Below are 18,342 nucleotides of genomic sequence, written 5' to 3' on the forward strand. Positions count from 1 at the left end.
CCTCCGAGTGCACTTCAGGGGTAGCCCTATGTAGAGAGCATTGCAATAATCCAGACGAGAAGTGACAAGAGCGTGAGTGACCGTGCATAAGGCATCCCGGTCAAGGAAGGGGCGCAACTGGTGAACCAGGCGCACCTGGTAAAAAGGTCTCCTGGAGACGGCCACCAACTGGTCTTCAAACGACAGCCGTCCATCCAGGAGAACGCCCAAGTTGCGCACCCTTTCTGTGGAGGCCAATGACTCGCCCACAACAGTCAGCCGCGGTTGCAGCTGATTGTACCAGGGTGCCGGCATCCACAGCCACTCCGTCTTGGATGGATTGAGCCTGAGTCTGTTTCTCCCCATCCAGACCCGTACGGTTAAAGCAACTGGTCTGTAGTCATTCAGTTCCTTGATGGTGGGCTTCTTCGGCACTGGGATGATGGTAGAGTGTTTGAAGCAAGAAGGAACATAGCACATCTCTAGTGATTTATTGAAGATATGGGTGAAGATGGGAGCCAATTGGTCAGCACAGACTTTTAAGCAAAAAGGAGTTATCTTGTCTGGGCCTGGAGCTTTTCCTGGCTTTTGTCTGTGAAATAGGTCCTGCACTTCCTTTTCTGTGATCACTAGGGGTTGTGAACCCAATGGGATGGGGTCAGTTGTAGGAGGCTTGGCTGTTTTTGGTGTGTCTGAGATGGGGGTTATGGAGAGAGGTGGCTGTAGTTTCCTTTCAAACCTGCAGCAAACCTGCAGTAAAACTCGTTCAGGTCATCTGCCAGTTGTTGATTTCCTTCAGCCTGGGAAGGAGGTTTGCCATAGCCGGTGATGTTTTTAAGAGTTTTCCACATGTTTGCTGGTTCATTTGTTGAGAGCTAGTTCATTTGTTGAGAACTGATTCTTTAGCTTTTCAGAGCAGCTTCTTTTTGCTGCTCTGATCTCCCTTGTTAGTACATTTCTGGCCTGATTGTACAGCATTTTATCACCTTTTCATAGGCTTCCTCTTTGGAATGACGTAGCTGCTTAAGTTTAGCTGTGAACCAAGATTGTTGTTACTGTATAATCACAAGTTCCTTGTCGGTACACATAGGTCTTCACAGAGGCTGACATATGATGTTACTGTATCTGTGTGTTCTTTCAATAGTGCAAGTAGTTGCTGTGCTACACAATCCTTGTGGTCACATGCAACTGTGAAAATTTAATCAGGAACAAATTGAAAATGAGATAGTGCCATCATGTATAAGATCACTTTTATACCTGAGATTGTAAAACATCGTTTTCCTAGATAGTTTATGCATTTTCATTAAAAAAAGACAAGATGCTGATACAACTCCACAAAGTCCTCTGTCCTGAAAGGTTTGGGTTAGAATGTAATGGGAAGCTTATTGTTTTCTCAGTCTGTTGACAAACATTTGAATGAGCATATTTTTAAAATCTTTCTAACTGAGAGTTGTTAATCCTTGGTAAATACAGAAATTATTGTGTCAGTATTGAAAATCATAAAGGGAAGTTTACTTTATTGAAATTAATCTGCTTGCTGACTAATATGATACATTTTTCTCTACTCCCAATCCCTGATTATTTCAACACTACATATAGGACATTGAACTTTGCCTATGAGTGAGAGCTGCACCAGCTCTCTCCTCCTGCAGCTTCTAGTAGAACTTATGTTCATGCTAGCGGGTGAAACATAAATAGCAGTTGGTAGTTAATGTTTGTAATAACAGAGGTGCAGTTTGGCATAGAAGAGAGGCCTGGTATAATAAACCAGGGGATTACAGGTAATTTATAAACTCAGCTGTGTATAATTCACAAGATATATCTATATTAGTTATCAGGCAAGGCTCATGGGTATGGTGGGATATTCATCACATAATATATGTGCTTTGTTCCTAACAATCAAGAAGTCAACGAGGCAACTTCGCGCAGTAAGGATTCCTGTCAGAACTATTGCCGTCTGCCAGCTCCTTAAATAGCGAGCTGTCAGATGGAGTAAACCAATGGGAGACTGCAGTTTCTCCCGCTTGTTTGGCTATGTGCCTCTTAGCCAATCCAGGAGAAGCTGCAGTCTGCCTAGAGCCCCGCAGTCTTAAGTGCGAGGACTCAACACCCCTTCCCACCCGAATCGCACATGCGTAGTCATCTAATTATGCCGGTCTGCGCCAACTCCGCCCCGAGCGTCTCAGTTCAGGGCTAATCGCCGGCGGAGGAGACAGGTCCGGAAGGGCGGATTTTTCCAATGGCATATCTATGGAATTGGTAGGGCGCCCCTCGGAGATGGGAAGACTTGGTTCCACAGGTAAGTCAGGCATTGTGAGTGTTCGGGCGGAGACACGTGCTGAGCCTCGGGCCAGATTGGAGGTTCCCCAGGGTGTGGAATTTCCTGGTAGCGAGGCCGGGCCTGCTCGGAAGTCGCGTGGTCTTCTGCATTCCTCCGGAGTTGATTTACATGCCGGTGCCAGGTTCGCCCATCATCAAGCTGGACCCTATAAGAATAGGGCCCAGTTAGGTGTATTACACGCCCCGGTAGCCATCAGTGACCTGACCCATAGTTTTGCGCGTATACCCAGTCTCCCAGGCAAAACACTCAGCAAGGGACCTTGTGGCGAGCTTCAGGGGCATAAGTCGGGTGCAGTTGGTCAAGCGTTGTCCTGAGCTTGCGTCCCATGAGTAACTCCGCCGGACTTTGCTTGGTTACAGGGCTTGGGGTCGTAGGCTGTGCCAGGAGGTACTGGCAGATGCTATGGTGCCAATTTGAGGGGCCCACACGCCCTAAAGCGTCCTTGGCCGATCGAACAACCCGTTCTGCCAGACCATTGGTAGCTGGGTGACTCGGCATGGCGGATGCCCAACCTGGCCAGAAACATCTCGAATGGTGCCGCTGTAAACTGGGGCCCGTTATCACTGACAAGGGTATCGGGCAGACCATGGGTAGCGAGTATTTTCTCTAGTGTCTTAATCAGGGCATCTACAGTAGTGGATGACATTAGTGATAATTCGACCCACTTTGAGTAGGCATCCACGAAGACAAGGAAGGACTGACCCCTGAAGGGTCCCGCAAAATCCACATGTATTCGGGTCCAAGGTGCCCGAGGCCTGTCCCACTCTTGGACAGGGGCGGCTGGAGGGGCGGATCTGGATTGTTGACAGGGCTGACAGTGAGCCACCCATTCCTCTATGTCCCTATCCAAGCATGGCCACCATACATAACTGTGGGCCAACGGTTTCATGCACACGATGCCGGGGTGGGCTTCATGGAGAGTGGACAGCACCTGGGATCTGAGTGCGGGGGGAACTACTACTCGCTGTCCCCATAGCAGACAACCCCGCGGCACAGAAAGCTCGTGCTGTCGGCGATGGTATGGAAGAAACTCCAGTGCAACCGGCTCTGACGGCCAGCCTCGGCGCACCCAATCTAGGACCTGAGACAGGACAGGGTCGCAGGCTGAAAGAGAGCTCACGTCCCGAGCAGATATAGGCAAGGAGGACTCCTCTACCATAAAAACGGTGGGTGCAGGGGCAGGGGCAATGACCGGATTGGGCAAGGGCCAACGGCTGAGGGCATCAGCATGCCCCAATAACTGACCAGGCCTACAAACAAGGCGATAGGAGTAGGCGGTAAGAAACTCCACCCAATGGGACACACGGGGTGAGTCTCTGGGGGATCTGCCTATCCCCTGCTAGTAATCCCAGTAACGGCTTATGGTCTGTGACCAGTGTAAAAAACGACCATGGAGGTAGTCGTGAAACCGCTTAATGCCGGCTACTGCAGTCAGACCCTCTCGTTCAAGCTGGCTATAGTTCCTTTCGGAAGCCGAAAGGGTGGGGGAATAAAACGCCAGAGGGGCCTCGTTCCCATTAGGCAAAATATGATTAAGGACTGCCCCCACGCCGTAAGGTGAGGGATCACAGGTAAGGGAGAGAGGCAGGCTGTCATCGTACTGAACGAGGATGGCATCAGAAACCAGTAGGTCTTTGACAGCAGAAAAGGCAGCTGCCTCATGGCGGCCCCATACCCAAGGAGCCTTAGAATCCAGCAACCTATGGAGCGGCTCCGCAACAGATGCCTTATGGCACAAAAAAATAGCATAAAAATTTAGCAAGCCCAGGAATGTCTGCAATTGCGACTTATTCCACGAGGTTGGTGCGTTCTTGATGGCAGCAATCTTAGAGGGCGTGGGGTGGATTCCAGTCTCGTCAACCAGGAATCCAAGGAACTCAACTTTGGAAACCCCTATCTGGCATTTATCTCTCCTAAGCTTGAGCCCTGCGTGACGAAACCTAGTGAGTACCGTCCTCAGTTTACCAATGAGTCCTGATAGGTTGATGGCAGCTATCAGGACGTCATCAAAATAAGGTAGAACCCCTGGCAGCCCCTGAAGCAAGCACTCCATGTGGCTCTGGAAGATGCCAGGGGCGACACTAACTCCGAATTGGAGTCAGTTACACTTGAACACACCCCTGTGTGTAGCAATCGTCTGGGCCATGGCAGTGTGCTCATCAACAGGGAGCTGCTGGTATGCCTGCTCCAGGTCCAGCTTGGCAAAAATGCGACCCAGCCCCAGGGAATGGAGCAAATGCTGAACCACTGGCACAGGGTAGGGGTTTGCCTGCAGCGCCCTGTTAATGGTACACTTGTAATCGGCGCATATTCTTCATAGAACTGTCCTGTTTAAGGGGTATGACTATCGGGGTCTCCCAATTTGAGTGATCTACTGGCTCAAGTACGCCCTGAGCGATGAGCTTATCTATCTCCCAGTCAACCTTGGGCCGAAGCGCCAACGGCACCCTTCGAGGTTTCAGCCGGATGGGCACCACCTGGGGATCCAGATTAAAAGAAATGGGGCGCCCCATATATTTACCAAGGGTGCCATCGAAGACATCGGCAAATTCACTAGCCAGCAAGGTCGGGGTGTCCAGTACTATGGCGTGGATTCCAGAAACATTAAGTTGAAGGGCAACGAACCAATCTAGCCCCAAAAGAGTACGCAGGTCATCCCTGACGACGATGAGAGGAAGGTGGCCAGAAAAGGATTGGTAAGCCACCTGGAATGAGCCGCCACCCATGGTTAGAATAGGCTTTCCCTAGTAATCTTTCAGCATGACCTCACAAACCTGGAGAAATTGGGCATGATTTTCAGCAGGTTGACCAGGAGATGAGGGACCTTGAGGACCCCATGTCGATTTCCATGCGACAGGGAACCCCCTCCAACAAGACCGTAAGGAAGAGCTTGGTCATGGGGGGTGCAGTAGAGGCATGGCTCACCCCAATCTCAGCAGTCTCAATGCAGCGGGAGACAGCAAAGCATTCATCGCGGCACCCGGCTGTTTTTTTAGACCCTGCAGGTTCAGGCAGAGTGATGGCGAGGGGGTTGCTTGCCCTGCAGACCCTAGACAGGTGGCCCTGCTTCCTGCATCGCTGGCAGACGGCGGATCTGAACCGACAGTCCGCCCTGCTGTGGTTTCCGCCACAACCCCAGCACCCCGACTAAGGCGATTTAGCTCTAGGCGGTTTCCATCTCCCTTGCGTAGCTTTAAGGTGGCTGACGTCCTCTTCGTCCCCTTCCAAGGAATCCCCAAGGTCGGAATCACCGTAATGGATAGAAAGGGACCGTCCAACCAGAGCGGAAACTGGGAGTGCTGAATCTCAGCTGCGGACTTATCGGACATCTCCGCAGCCGTGGCCTCATCCAAAGCGATCTGCAGGGTCAGATCCTGGCGGGCCAGCAGACCTCATTGGAGCCGTAGGTCCCTGACCCCGCAAATAAGCTTATCCAGGAGCATGTTGTCCAGACCGGGAAACTCACAGTGGAGAGCCGCGGAGCACAGGGAGGCCATAAACTCATTGACAGACTCTCCCTCCTTCTGAAACTGGTGCCGGAAGGCATGTCGCCGAGCGAAACATGAGGGAACCGGGGAATAGTGGTTCCTTAACTTTTCAAGTAAAGTCTCCCAAGGCACGGCAAAAACATGGAGAGGAGCAGTGAGGGTACGAGCGGTATTGAAGACCTCACTTCCGCAGGAGCTAAGAAAATAGCCACGCTTCCTAGAGCTAGAAAGATCTGTCAAATCATTGGCTTGCAGGAAGCACTCAAAACACTCCAAGTACGCATCCCAAGTCTCAGATGCTGGCACGAACGGAGAGAAACGAGGGAGCAGAGTTGCCATAGTTCCCAAATCCTCATCCCCAGTGCTTTGTTCGAATAGCATGGAGGAACCAGGCAGAGGCTTGATTTCAATAACAACGGTTTATTCATTAACAATCAACAAGTCAATGAGGCAACTTTGCGCAGTAAGGATTCCTGTCAGAACTATTGCCGTCTGACAGCTCCTTAAATAGCGAGCTGTCAGATGGAGTAAACCAATGGGAGACTGCAGTTTCTCCCGCTCGTTTGGCCACGTGCCTCTTAGCCAATCCAGGAGAAGCTGCAGTCTGCCTAGAGCCGCGCGGTCGTAAGTGAGAGGACTCAACAATATGATTCTATGTTTCATATGGCAGTCTGGGCACATTGGAAGCTAGTTTCGATTTTTCCCTTATGAAATGATGTCAGTATAATACTGTCTTTTAATTTTTAAGATTTCAGGTGTTGTGCTGCTTTTGGAAAACCTTAGTGGGAAGAAATAGAGAGTTATTTGAAACATTTACAAACTGATATTTACTGGATGCTGTTTTTCACATGTTCCTTTCATAGGCTTCTTGCCTATGTGTTGCATATATTAGGATATTATGCAGGTTGTTTAGGATGTGTGTGAGAGAGGGAGGGAGGGAGGAGAGACGGGGGGGGAATGAGAATAAAATATCAATGGCTGGGTACCACCTTGATTTTTTTAAAAAAATATATAGGCCATCTAATTTTTATAGATTAGGATTTTAGTCCATCTTCAGAACAGGCAGTTTGACAAAATAAATTTGCAGTTCCATCTGGAAGAGTTAAACTGAGGAAAATAAGATTAATAGTTCAGAAATGGCAAGAAACATTGAATTGTCAAAAATGGACATCTATAATATAAAGAAGTAAACATTTTTTTAAAAAAGGAAGGTTAAGGAATTAGATTACTGTTATTTCTTTTATCCGTGTAATTTTTATTCTATTAAAAATATACAACTCCAAAAGAGAGAGAGAAAAGAGATATTAAACAAAAAAGATGCATTGTAAAAAAAAATTATCCTCCCTAGTTGAATACTGATAAGTATATTGCAAAAAATATGAGTTTCCCACCACTTGCTAAGCAGCCCCTCCCCAAAAAAATTTAAACTTCTATTTGCAAATTGTTAACCTGTCATCACCATACAGTAGTAATGAAAAAATAGTTTAACGGATAAAGCAACAAAAGGCAAGAGTAAAATATCTAAACCCTCTATTAATAAACTATTATTGTATTCAACTCATAGAAAATTTACCATGGTTTCTTATCTATCCCAAATCAATCCAACAGTTACCACTAATTCATCCTGGATCAAATATCTATGTTTGTTTCTTAATGCCATCTCTTATTTATTGCTGTTTGATTAAAAAATAAATCCATTCTCCAGAGTTGATCTATCTTCTTAAATGAGTCTGGATAAAATTGTTTTCCAAGTTAATATGATAAATCCATTCCCCAATCTCTTTCAATCTTCTTACGGGAAACTAATTTATCACTTATCCATCCAGTCAGTTTTCTGCTGTTGTAAAAGATCGCAGGCCTGAACTTTGGGAAGTCATGTGCAATCCACTCGTTCTAAGTCAGTAAAATCCATGTTTCTTTCAGTCTTTGCTGAATCTACCACTTTCAAGTCAGATTCCTTTTGTGAATCTGCTTCATCTACACTTACTTGCAACTAGATATTTTTTTGCAACTATTATTATATTGTCAAACTTTTAAAAGAATTTTTCAATTTGGATTTGTATGCTACCTGTCTTTTTTCAAATGTCAATTTTCCTTGTCTGTAATCTGATATGTTGTTACTTTCATGGAATTTAGCAGAGAAAGAGCTTCAGAGATAGAGAATAATAGAAAATTGGAGTAATATTCCTCAGAATGAAAATATAACTAGAAAAACAGGGAGGATGTTTTTGGATATTTCCAAATAATAAATAATCTCAAAAATTTTTACAAGTTAATACAATGCAAAATCCCTATAAAGTCTAATATAAATGTAAATCAAGTCCAAGCACCTTCACTATCCAGAAACACCTTGTGATTTCCTTGAATCATTCAGTGCAGCCAAGTAGATCAAAGGAAAAAGACAAAAAACCTCCAAATAAAATCCAGCAAAGGGGGAGGGGGTTTAAAATAAATCAGTATGCAACCAATTAACTTTTAGAGATAAAAAGCATAACAAAACAAACACTTCAAAAATGTACTTAACCCAGGTTTGTTTAAGAGAAAGATCTGCCCAGAGGAAAAGATGGATAGGTGACTGGAGACTTTGTGGCCGCACCCAGAGGGAGGAACTACAGTCTTTAAGAGCCTTCTTCCTGGGAAGAGGGGTCCACGGCCATCCAAAAATCATCTTGGGTCATTCCTAAGTCTTCCCATTCATATCCACGGAACAATGCTGCCAAAGGAGCAGCTTTGGCAGCAAAATCAGGAGATTGTCAGCATGAGAGAAAAATTCTCTTACCATTCAGCAGCCATCTTGGGGGGAAGAATGTGCCAGAATGCTGTTATTTTGATGTAAACTAACCTGATTTGAAACTTCTGGACTAAAATGTGTGCAGTGTTTCTCCTCTGCGCTGCTTGGAGAGTCCAAGCATGGGTTTCAATTCGTCTGATTGGCTAGAGACTGAGTTGGAAATCTTTGGCCACGCCGCCTCCTCCCGGCCGAGCCTCAGTTTTTTCAATTCAGTCGAATAGAGAGACTTGTTTGAGTTGGCTCTTCAAATCGTTGTTTAAATTAGATTGAATTGGTCATACATACATACATACATACATACATACATACATACATACATATAATAAAATAAAATAAAATAAAATAAAATAAAATAAAATAAAATAAAATAAAATAAAACAAAACACTGCCTCTTTAAATCTTGCTGGCAGGGACTGCTCCAGGAGGAGAATCAAGGCTGTGTTAGAGTAGTGATCGGATTGCTACTAAGGCAGCATTGCCATGTGGCTACACCTTTAAACTGCCAGGGCTGGGAGAACTCTTTCGGTTCTTTTTTTCTTTATTTTGGCACGGAAGAGTCACGGCTCAGCAGGAAGGTGCTAATTGTCTGGTGAGGAGGCAGATGATCCCCACAGCCACAGCTGGTGCTGGGAGTGCAATTTCAGTGCGGAGGAGTCCCGGCTCAGCAGGAAGGCACGCTGATCAGAAGGCTGAGGGCTGCCATTTTGTGGGCGGTGGCCATTTTGTCTGCAGCTTTTGGAGCAGTGAGGAGAGGTTCAGACCGCCAGGCAGCAACATTGCAGAGGGGAATCACCTTCCTAGAGCCTGGACATCGCTGAGGAGTCGTCTGAAGTGCAAGTAAACCGTGTTGCCGGTTTCTAGGTGCTATTTCTGGCGTTTGTGACCGTGTTGCCGGTCTCGCGCCTTGCTAGCACGTGTGGTGCTTTGCTGCTGCTGCTGCTGTGTGCAATATTACATGCAATATAAGCTGTGTTGCCGGCTTGGCATGAATTCTGGGGACCTGATCTGCACAGTGAGTAAAAAGTCTAGGATTTCCTAGCATATGTACCCCCAAAAGTTTTCTGAGTAATCTAGCCTAGTATTTTACTTCAGTAATGACTAATATTAGTGATTCAGAGGGGTCTTCTTCCAGTCACCATCAGGCAGGGTGTTCTGCCCCCAAGAAGCCTAGATTACGTTCCACCAAGGTTGCTGTCAGTACCCGGGCCAAGCAGGCAAAATCCTCATCTGCAGCAGCTGAAAAAGATGCTCAAAGAAGGCATAAGGCCTTGGAGAATAATTTTGAAAAAGCCCAGAAACTGGCTGGGACTCCTTCATGGGAGCCAGAGTGAGCCTGCCCTTAGGGAGTTAAATCCAAGTATGCCAGCAGAAATGGCTCAGCCTAACTGGTCTCCTAATATGCCTCAGGAGTCACAGGAATTTCATGCTGTTCCCTTCCAGGAAAAGGCTGATCAAACTTCTTTGGTGTCTGCTTCAGGTTCAGTATCTGTACCTGATAACAGGTGTTCTGTTCCATCTGCCACGTTTACGCCCACAGCAGCTGGGCTACGCCCCCAAGAGTCTACAGGGCAGAGGTTATCTGCAGAATTGCGTTTGGCTATAGTGCAGACTATTACTCAAGGTATTGATGAGGCACTTGCTCAAAAAGGGCTGTTGGCTCCTTTGCAGCCAGGACCTTCAAGGTCTGAATCTCTGCATCATCATCATTCTCATAGAGACAGGGGTCATGTTGAGGAATCCCATTACAATCCCCATTCAGATTACAGCAAGGCCTCGCTGGAAGGAGAAGAGGAATTGGGAGATTTTGAATTTTCAGATGAGGAAAGGATTTTCCCAGATAGACCCACTTATTCGGGTCTATTCAGGCCCAATCTCTTTAAAACCTTGTTGCTTAAGGCCAAAGCGACAGCTAATATGGGTAGGATGGAGAGTTCTGCCACAGATCCTATGGAATCTCAGGATCTTTGTGCTAGCCTTTTTACAGAGCAGGTCACAACTCTTGAAGTTATTCCTTCCCCAAAATTTTTTGTTCAAAGGCAATGGGAGTAGCCTGCTTCTGTCCCTGCACCCAGTGGCATGGATAAAAAGATGTATACAGCTGAAAAGGAGCTTGAGGAGCTTCTTCAAGTTCCAGCTGTAGATGCCCCTTTGGCAAATTTAGCTTCAGCTGCTCTTCTTCCTTCTGATACAGCTGAAGGGTTGAGAGCTGAGGATAAGAAAGCGGAGTTAGCTACACGCAAAACTCACCAAGCAGCGGCTTGGGCAATTAGATCTGCCACAGCAGCTTCATTTTTTTCTAGAACAATACTTCTATGGTTAAAGCAGATGCAGGCCAGGGCATCTCCTGAGGATACCCACCTCCAACAAGACATCAGTAAATTGATTGCTGCAACAGAGTATACAACGGATGCGACTCTTAATGCAGCCAAATTTGCTTCTAGAGCTCTAGCATCTAATATCACCTCTGACGTTTATTATGGTTACGCCAATGGCAGGTGGACATGAGGTCCAAATGGCGGTTGGCTGCAGCCCCCTTTAAGGGACAGCAGTTGTTTGGGAAGGTATTAGATCCCATCCTGGTAGACGGGAAGGATAAGCACAAGGTGCTGCCTCAGGCTTCTTAGAGAACAGGCAGAAGATCTACTCCCTTTTACTGCAGGCAGCCCTTTCGGACTGCTGAGGCGGGATTCTCCGCCTCCCAATTCCATAGACAGTATTCCTGCAGCATGGACAGATCACAGGACAAGTCAGCCTTTCGAGACGGAGCTCGGCAACCGCAATCTAGACATCCCTATAGGGCACAGGTGGACGGCCTTACCACCATTCAAAGTGACTCACGGGCTCAGGCTCCCATTGGTGGCAGGTTACGGGTGTTTGCTGACCAGTGGCAGGCTACCACCACAGAAGCTTGGGCCTTACAGACTGTAAATCTTGGACTGACCCTGGAGTTTTGTTCCAGCCCCCCATGAAGATTCATTCAGTGTTCTGTTTCCAGAGATGTCACCAAAAAGGCCATGATGGAGGCCGAGATACAGCATTTTCTGGATATCAAGGCCATAGAACCGGTGCCGTGAGGCAGAGAGGGTTGGGGTTTTACTCCATCTTCTTTCTAGTTCCCAAGAGTTCGGGCGGCCAAAGAGCTATTGTTCTGTCCTCCTCCACCTCCGTCCAAATGATGGCTTAATTAGCCGGCACTATCAGCTCTGGCGGAAAAGAGCCAGCGTCTGCCAAGAGCCCTCGTTACTTTCCATGACACTGGTGAGTCACAAACTTCAGCTCTAGTCAATCAGTGGATTTGCCTGTTACAAAGAGACACATCAGCTCTCGCTGCCTTTTATATCCTGTGGGGTGTGGCTCCATGACTCAGCACTTCCTAGGCCTCATTATTTCTTTTACCTGGCCTGCTTCTGGTTCCTGGAGCTGAGCCAGGGAAGCTGGTGCTCCCAAGGTTAGTCCTGACGGCCCTTCCCCCTCACTGTCCAAGTCACTTTCTGCCAGCAGGCCCGGCTCCAAGTCACTTCCAGCATGGGGCCAGGTTCGGGGGCTGGAGTCACAACAGCTATATTGAACCTAAAGGAACTAAACGTTCATATAAAGTACAAAAGGTTCAAGATGCAATCCCTTCAGTGAATCCTGGGTTGCATCAGACAGGGAGATCTCTTAACATCAATAGATCTCAAGGAGGCATACTTCCATGTTCCCATCAGGCTGTCCCACAGGAGGTTCCTGAGGTTTGCATATGCAGGCCACCACTGGCAATACCGAGCTCTACCCTTCAGCCTCTCGTCAGCCCCGCAAACCTTTACCAAGTTGCTGGACGTAGTAGCGGCACGAACTATTCGCCTGCAGTGTTATCTCAACAATGTACTAATTCAGTCATCGTCCCTCAGGCAGGCAGAACTGGACCTTCAAGTCATGTTGCAAATGCTCCAGGAACACGGTTTTTCCATGAACTGGGACAAAAGCCAGTTAACACCATCCACCAGGCTTACCCATTTGGGGGCGGTGATCGACACTCAGTTATCCCAGGTCTTCCTATCCCAGGAACGCAGAGTCAGCTTGAGGGTGATGGTAGTTCAGGTCCAGTCCTTACAGCTAGTTCCCTACTTGATTCTTTCCCAGTTATTAGGGGAAATGATTTCTTGCCTAGTGATAGTCCCGTGGGCTCGTTTACATACAAGGGCCTTACAATGGCTCCTCCTGCCCAGTCAGAGGTCACGGCACAGCAACTCACTAGGCAAGATCAGGTTCCTCTACAGGTCCTTCGCTCCCTGGATTGGTGGAAGTCAGCAGCTGTAGAGAAAGGATGCCTATTCCGAGAGCCTCCCAGACTGGTGCTGACTTCAGATGCAACCCTATTCGGCTGGGGTGCCCATCTGAATTCCAACGTGGTGCAAGGGAGGTGGTCCCAGAAGGATCTACTCAACGACATCAATTGGTTGGAGCTGAGAACGGCTCATCTGGCGCTGCGCCACTTTCAACCCGAGTTGTCGAATTATCACGTGCTGTTGCTGACCAACAACATCACCGCCAAGGCACACGTCAACAGGCAGGGAGGCACCTGATCCAAAGTTCTCATGTGCGAAGCGAGGACTTTGTATCTCTGGGCAGAGAAACATCTGCTGTCATTGCGAGCGGAGCACATTGCCGGGACATCCAATTCCACGGCGGACTGGTTGAGCAGAACAACCATCGATCAGTCCGAATGGCGGCTCGACTCGGACCTCTTCCATCTCATGTCACCTCAATTCAGGACACCGGTTCTAGACCTGTTTGCCAGTCCGCAGAACACTCAACTGCCCTGGTTTTTCTCCCGGTTCTGGACACTGGCGGCCGAAGGGGTCAACGCCCTTCGATGCCCATGGCCAGCTGGTCTACTATATGCATTCCCTCCCATTCCTCTGATCCAGAGAGTCATATGGAAGATCTTGGAGGAAGAAGCAGAGGTGCTGTTGGTAGCACCTCACTGGCCGCAGCATCCGTGGTTTGCGGATCTGATGTCACTGTCTGTTTCCCGTCCCTGGACAATACCACCACACAGGATCTCCCTCAGCCAAGGGCCCTCCAACACCCGGACCCTCAGTGGCTCAAGCTAGCCGTTTGGCACTTGAACGGGAGGTCCTCCGAAAAGGACAATTTTCACCAACAGTAATTTCTACCACGCTTGCTTCTAGGAAAGCTTCAATGATTCAGATTTATGATGCTACCTAGGCGTCTTTCTGTCGTTGGCATACCAAAAAGAGCTTGGTTCCTACATCTGCAACAGTTCCACGAGTTTTAGATTTTCTTCCACAGGGTCTCGAGAAAGGATTGTCCACCAATACATTGCACCGTCAGGTTGTGGCCTTAGTCACAACACATCCTATCTGGCGAGGGAGTGATTCCACTTTCTCAGCATCCAAAGATCCTCAGCTATTTGAAAGGGGCTGCCAACCTGTTGCCACCAACGATCCACAGATATCCGACTTGGAATCTGTCTGTGGTTTTGCAGTTGCTCACCTTATCTCCGTTTGAGCCCTTAAGGACTGCCACTCTCAGACTGTTCACGCTCAAAGTTGCCTTTTTAGTTGCGATTACATCTGCATGCAGAATATCAGAGCTGGCTGCCCTTTTGGTGCGTCAAGATTTGTGCATCTTTTACCCAGACAGAGTAATTCTTTGTTTGGACCCGACATTTGTGCCAAAGATAAATTCCTGGTTCCACAGGGCTCAGGAAGTTATTCTACCTGACTTCTGTCCAACGCCGAGACATCCACGTGAAAAATGTTGGCATACTTTGGATGTACGCAGAGCTCTGAAGAGATACATTAAGCCTACAGCATCCTTTCAGCGTACGGAATCTTTGTTTGTGTCATTTCAGCCCAGGTCTATGGGGAAGAAGGTGTCACCATCTACCATTGGACGTTGGCTCAAGGCTTGTATTGCTTTAGCCTATGAACATCAGGGCCGTCCTGTACCGCGATGCATCACGATGCATTCAACTTGGAGTGCGGCCACCTCGCGGCCTGGGCTACGCAAGCTTCGATTCTGGAAATATGCAGAGCAGCCACTTGGGCTTCCTCTTCTCCATTTGTGAGGAACTACAAGTTGGACCAGTTTTCTTCTGCAGAGGCAGCATTTTGGAGATGTGTGTTACAGCAAGTCCTGCCGGCCGAGGGGACCCTGGACCAATCTGTCTTCCACCCAATGACAACTGAGCTTGGGTATATCCCATGCTTGGACTCTCCAAGCAGCGCACAGGAGAAGGAATGTTGGACTTACCTTGAACGTTCTTTCTAGATGCGCTGCAGGAGAGTCCATGTTGTGGTCCGGGGTCCAGGAGTGGTCGATTCTTCAGATGGACTGCGTCTTCTCCAGTTCCTGGTCTTCGTTGAAAAAACTGAGGCTCGGCCGGGAGGAGGAGGCGTGGCAAAAGATTTCCAACTCAGTCTCTAGCCAGTCAGACGAATTAAAGCCCATGCTTGGACTCTCCTGCAGTGCACATAGAAAGAACGTTCAAGGTAAGTCCAACGTTCCTTTTCTTTCAAAAAGAAATTTGAGTTCATTATTCATTATTAAAACTATATATTTAGTAGTTTTGTAGAATTTATAATGAGAGTTAATTTGAAGCAATAAATGTTAATGTGAAATGTTTCCAATGAGTTACTAATAATGTCATATTACATAGCGAAGTATGAGGAAAAGACCATGGGAGGTCAAGACAGTGCATGATATTTGAAGTATAATGGATTGGATCTAGATTTATAATTTATTATTATGGAAAAAATTGGGAACTATTTGACGTTCCCATGAAAATTTCTGTATAGCAGACAGTTCTCCCAAAAGTAATATCAATTACTATTTTGGAGTGTTCTGTGATCCTAGAGAAGCTTTTGACTGGTCACACAGAGTTCTCTTCCTCTAGCAGAATTCCACCGGTGATCTGGTTCATTAGTGGTCTCAATGTACAGTTTAGTAAAGAGAAGGGCATATAAGCCCGGAATTAATTTAGTCTTATTTTTTCATAGAATTTTGGAAACTTTTATCAGCCTGCAGTTTTTTTAACTAGAAAATCATGTTTTGTGTTTTAGGTTGGTGGAAGTAAGCAAACCATGAATGAGCACCTACATGTTACCAGTCATGGGCAGATCCAACAGCTCTTTGAAGATAATAGTAACAAAAGGACAGTTCTATCTACACAACCAAATGGGCTTGCAACAGTAGCAAAATCAGGACTGCCAGTGGTACAAGATAGACAGCTTGAGAGCTGTCATAGGCGTCAGGGGAGCTCCAACTCCTTGAAATCTACCGAAGGGCTAGGAAAGATAAAAGCTACTCCCATGACTCCTGAGCAAGCAATGAAGCAATACCTGCAAAAGCTAACAGCCTTTGAGCATCATGAGATCTTCAGCTACCCTGAAATATATTTCTTGGGTCCAAATGCAAAGAAAAGGCAAGGTGTAATTAGTGGTCCAAACAATTGTGGATATGATGATGACCAGGGATCTTATGTGCAAATACCCCATGATCATATATCATACAGATATGAAGTTCTTAAAGTTATAGGGAAAGGAAGTTTTGGACAAGTGGTAAAGGCATATGATCACAAGATGCATCAACATGTTGCTCTGAAGATGGTGAGAAATGAGAAGCGTTTTCACCGCCAAGCTGCAGAAGAGATTAAAATTCTGGAGCATCTTAAAAAGCAGGATAAAGATAATAACATGAATGTTATACACATGCTGGAGAACTTCACATTCCGCAACCATATATGTATGACATTTGAGCTGCTGAGCATGAACCTTTATGAGCTCATTAAGAAAAATAAATTTCAGGGCTTTAGCCTGCCTTTGGTTCGTAAATTTGCCCACTCCATTTTGCAGTGCTTGGATGCTTTGCACAAAAACAGAATAATTCACTGTGACCTTAAACCAGAAAACATTCTGTTAAAACAACAGGGTAGGAGTGGTATTAAAGTGATTGATTTTGGCTCTAGCTGTTATGAGCACCAGCGCGTCTATACGTATATCCAATCACGTTTTTACCGTGCTCCTGAAGTCATCCTTGGTGCTCGATATGGGATGCCAATAGACATGTGGAGCCTGGGCTGCATTCTTGCTGAACTCTTAACAGGATATCCTCTCTTACCAGGAGAAGATGAAGCAGATCAGCTGGCTTGTATGATAGAACTCTTGGGCATGCCTTCCCAGAAACTACTGGATTCATCAAAAAGAGCAAAAAATTTTGTGAGCTCCAAGGGTTATCCCCGATATTGTTCCATTACTACCTTGTCGGATGGTTCTGTTGTGCTTAATGGTGGACGTTCCAGGCGGGGCAAAGTGCGTGGCCCCCCAGAGAGCAGAGAATGGGGGAGTGCATTGAAAGGATGTGATGATCCGCTCTTCCTTGACTTCTTGAAACAGTGTTTAGAGTGGGATCCAATGCTGCGTATGACACCCAGTCAGGCTTTACGGCATCCCTGGCTCAGGAGACGTTTGCCAAAGCCGCCAACTGGGGAGAAGACTTCAGCAAAAAGAATAACAGAAAGCACTGGTGCTATCACATCCATTTCCAAGTTACCTCCAACTTCAAACTCAGCTTCAAAACTGAGAACTAATCTGGCACAGATGACCGATGCCAATGGAAATATTCAGCAGAGAACAGTGTTGCCAAAGCTTGTGAGCTGAGGTTTGAATAATCTAATGCTGAGTACAAGAAAGAGAGAGAGAACGCGCGCAATTATGTCACTGAGCCTTATTCACATGAAAAAGAAGCTCAGATCTCTATTTTTATTTGATCAATACCTTTAAACATTTGTATTTTTTCATTGATTACTTTAAATGTGTTAAGCACGGTTTTGATTTTATAAAAAACAACATGGGGACAATGCTTTAAGTTTTTACACTTTTTTAAATGAAATGTTTCTCTTGTAAACAACAATTAGCCTTATCATGGAATTAGTATGGCACAACGATGTGTCAGTGGCAGGCCACTGGTTACTATCTAAGCTTGATATTTTTAGCTAGGTGAGGAAAAGAAGAGTAAATTCCTTTTTCTCAACATGGCTTTTCTTAGGAGTGAATTTTAATACTTTCTTATCATTGCTTTTGTTACAGCAGTAGGTTCCATTCCTATAAACATTTATTCATATTTTCATGCAATGATCTAGAAAATATTCAGGGCTATAAGTGAGGTTTTGCATGGCTGTTTGTGCTTCTGCCAATAGTATGGATTATTTACAGAATGCCATATAAAAATGGTTAAAATATTCTGATAGAGCATCCACAAAGGGCTTACTTAATGCTCATAACACTCCTTTAACAATTCTCTATCAAATATCCAGGAAGAAATACTGAAATTTGATGCAAAGTTTCTGAAGATGCAATATTTATATTAAAAAAACCCTGAACATATTCCACTATTTGGCCAATGTAAAAGTAAACATTTATAGCATGAAATGGTGCAATTTGGCATATTTATGAACCTCAGAAAACAGTTCTGAATCTGTTCATTTGGAAGTAATTACCACTCCTTTAATGGAATTTGTAAAAATAATAAAGGTGGGATAAAAATAAATTTTAAAAAATAGAGCTCAAGACTTAAATACTTTAGACTGCAACTCACTCAGCTGTTCCCCTGAATTAAATTAGGCTTATTCCTGAATAGGCAAGCACAAAAACCCTGGCGGAGTGTTTGAGTCACAATTGGCACCATAGATGAAAGACAGCAGCCACATGGGAGGGGACAAATAAGAAGAATAGGAG

At 46.0% G+C, this 18,342-nt stretch overlaps 1 protein-coding gene across 1 annotated transcript in view; it reads left to right on the plus strand.

Moving 5' to 3' along the window:
- Positions 1-17,467, plus strand: part of LOC131201661 (dual specificity tyrosine-phosphorylation-regulated kinase 2) — a 33,289-nt gene extending 15,822 nt beyond the window's left edge. The window contains exon 3 of the mRNA XM_058189708.1: positions 15,670-17,467. Coding sequence (XP_058045691.1) covers positions 15,670-17,265 — 1,596 coding nt within the window. The 3' untranslated portion in view covers positions 17,266-17,467. The remainder of the gene's footprint in view (positions 1-15,669) is intronic.
- Positions 17,468-18,342: the final 875 nt, after the last annotated feature.

The sequence above is a fragment of the Ahaetulla prasina genome, chromosome 7 (assembly GCF_028640845.1).
Source record: "Ahaetulla prasina isolate Xishuangbanna chromosome 7, ASM2864084v1, whole genome shotgun sequence".
NCBI classification, from domain to species: Eukaryota; Metazoa; Chordata; class Lepidosauria; order Squamata; family Colubridae; genus Ahaetulla; species Ahaetulla prasina.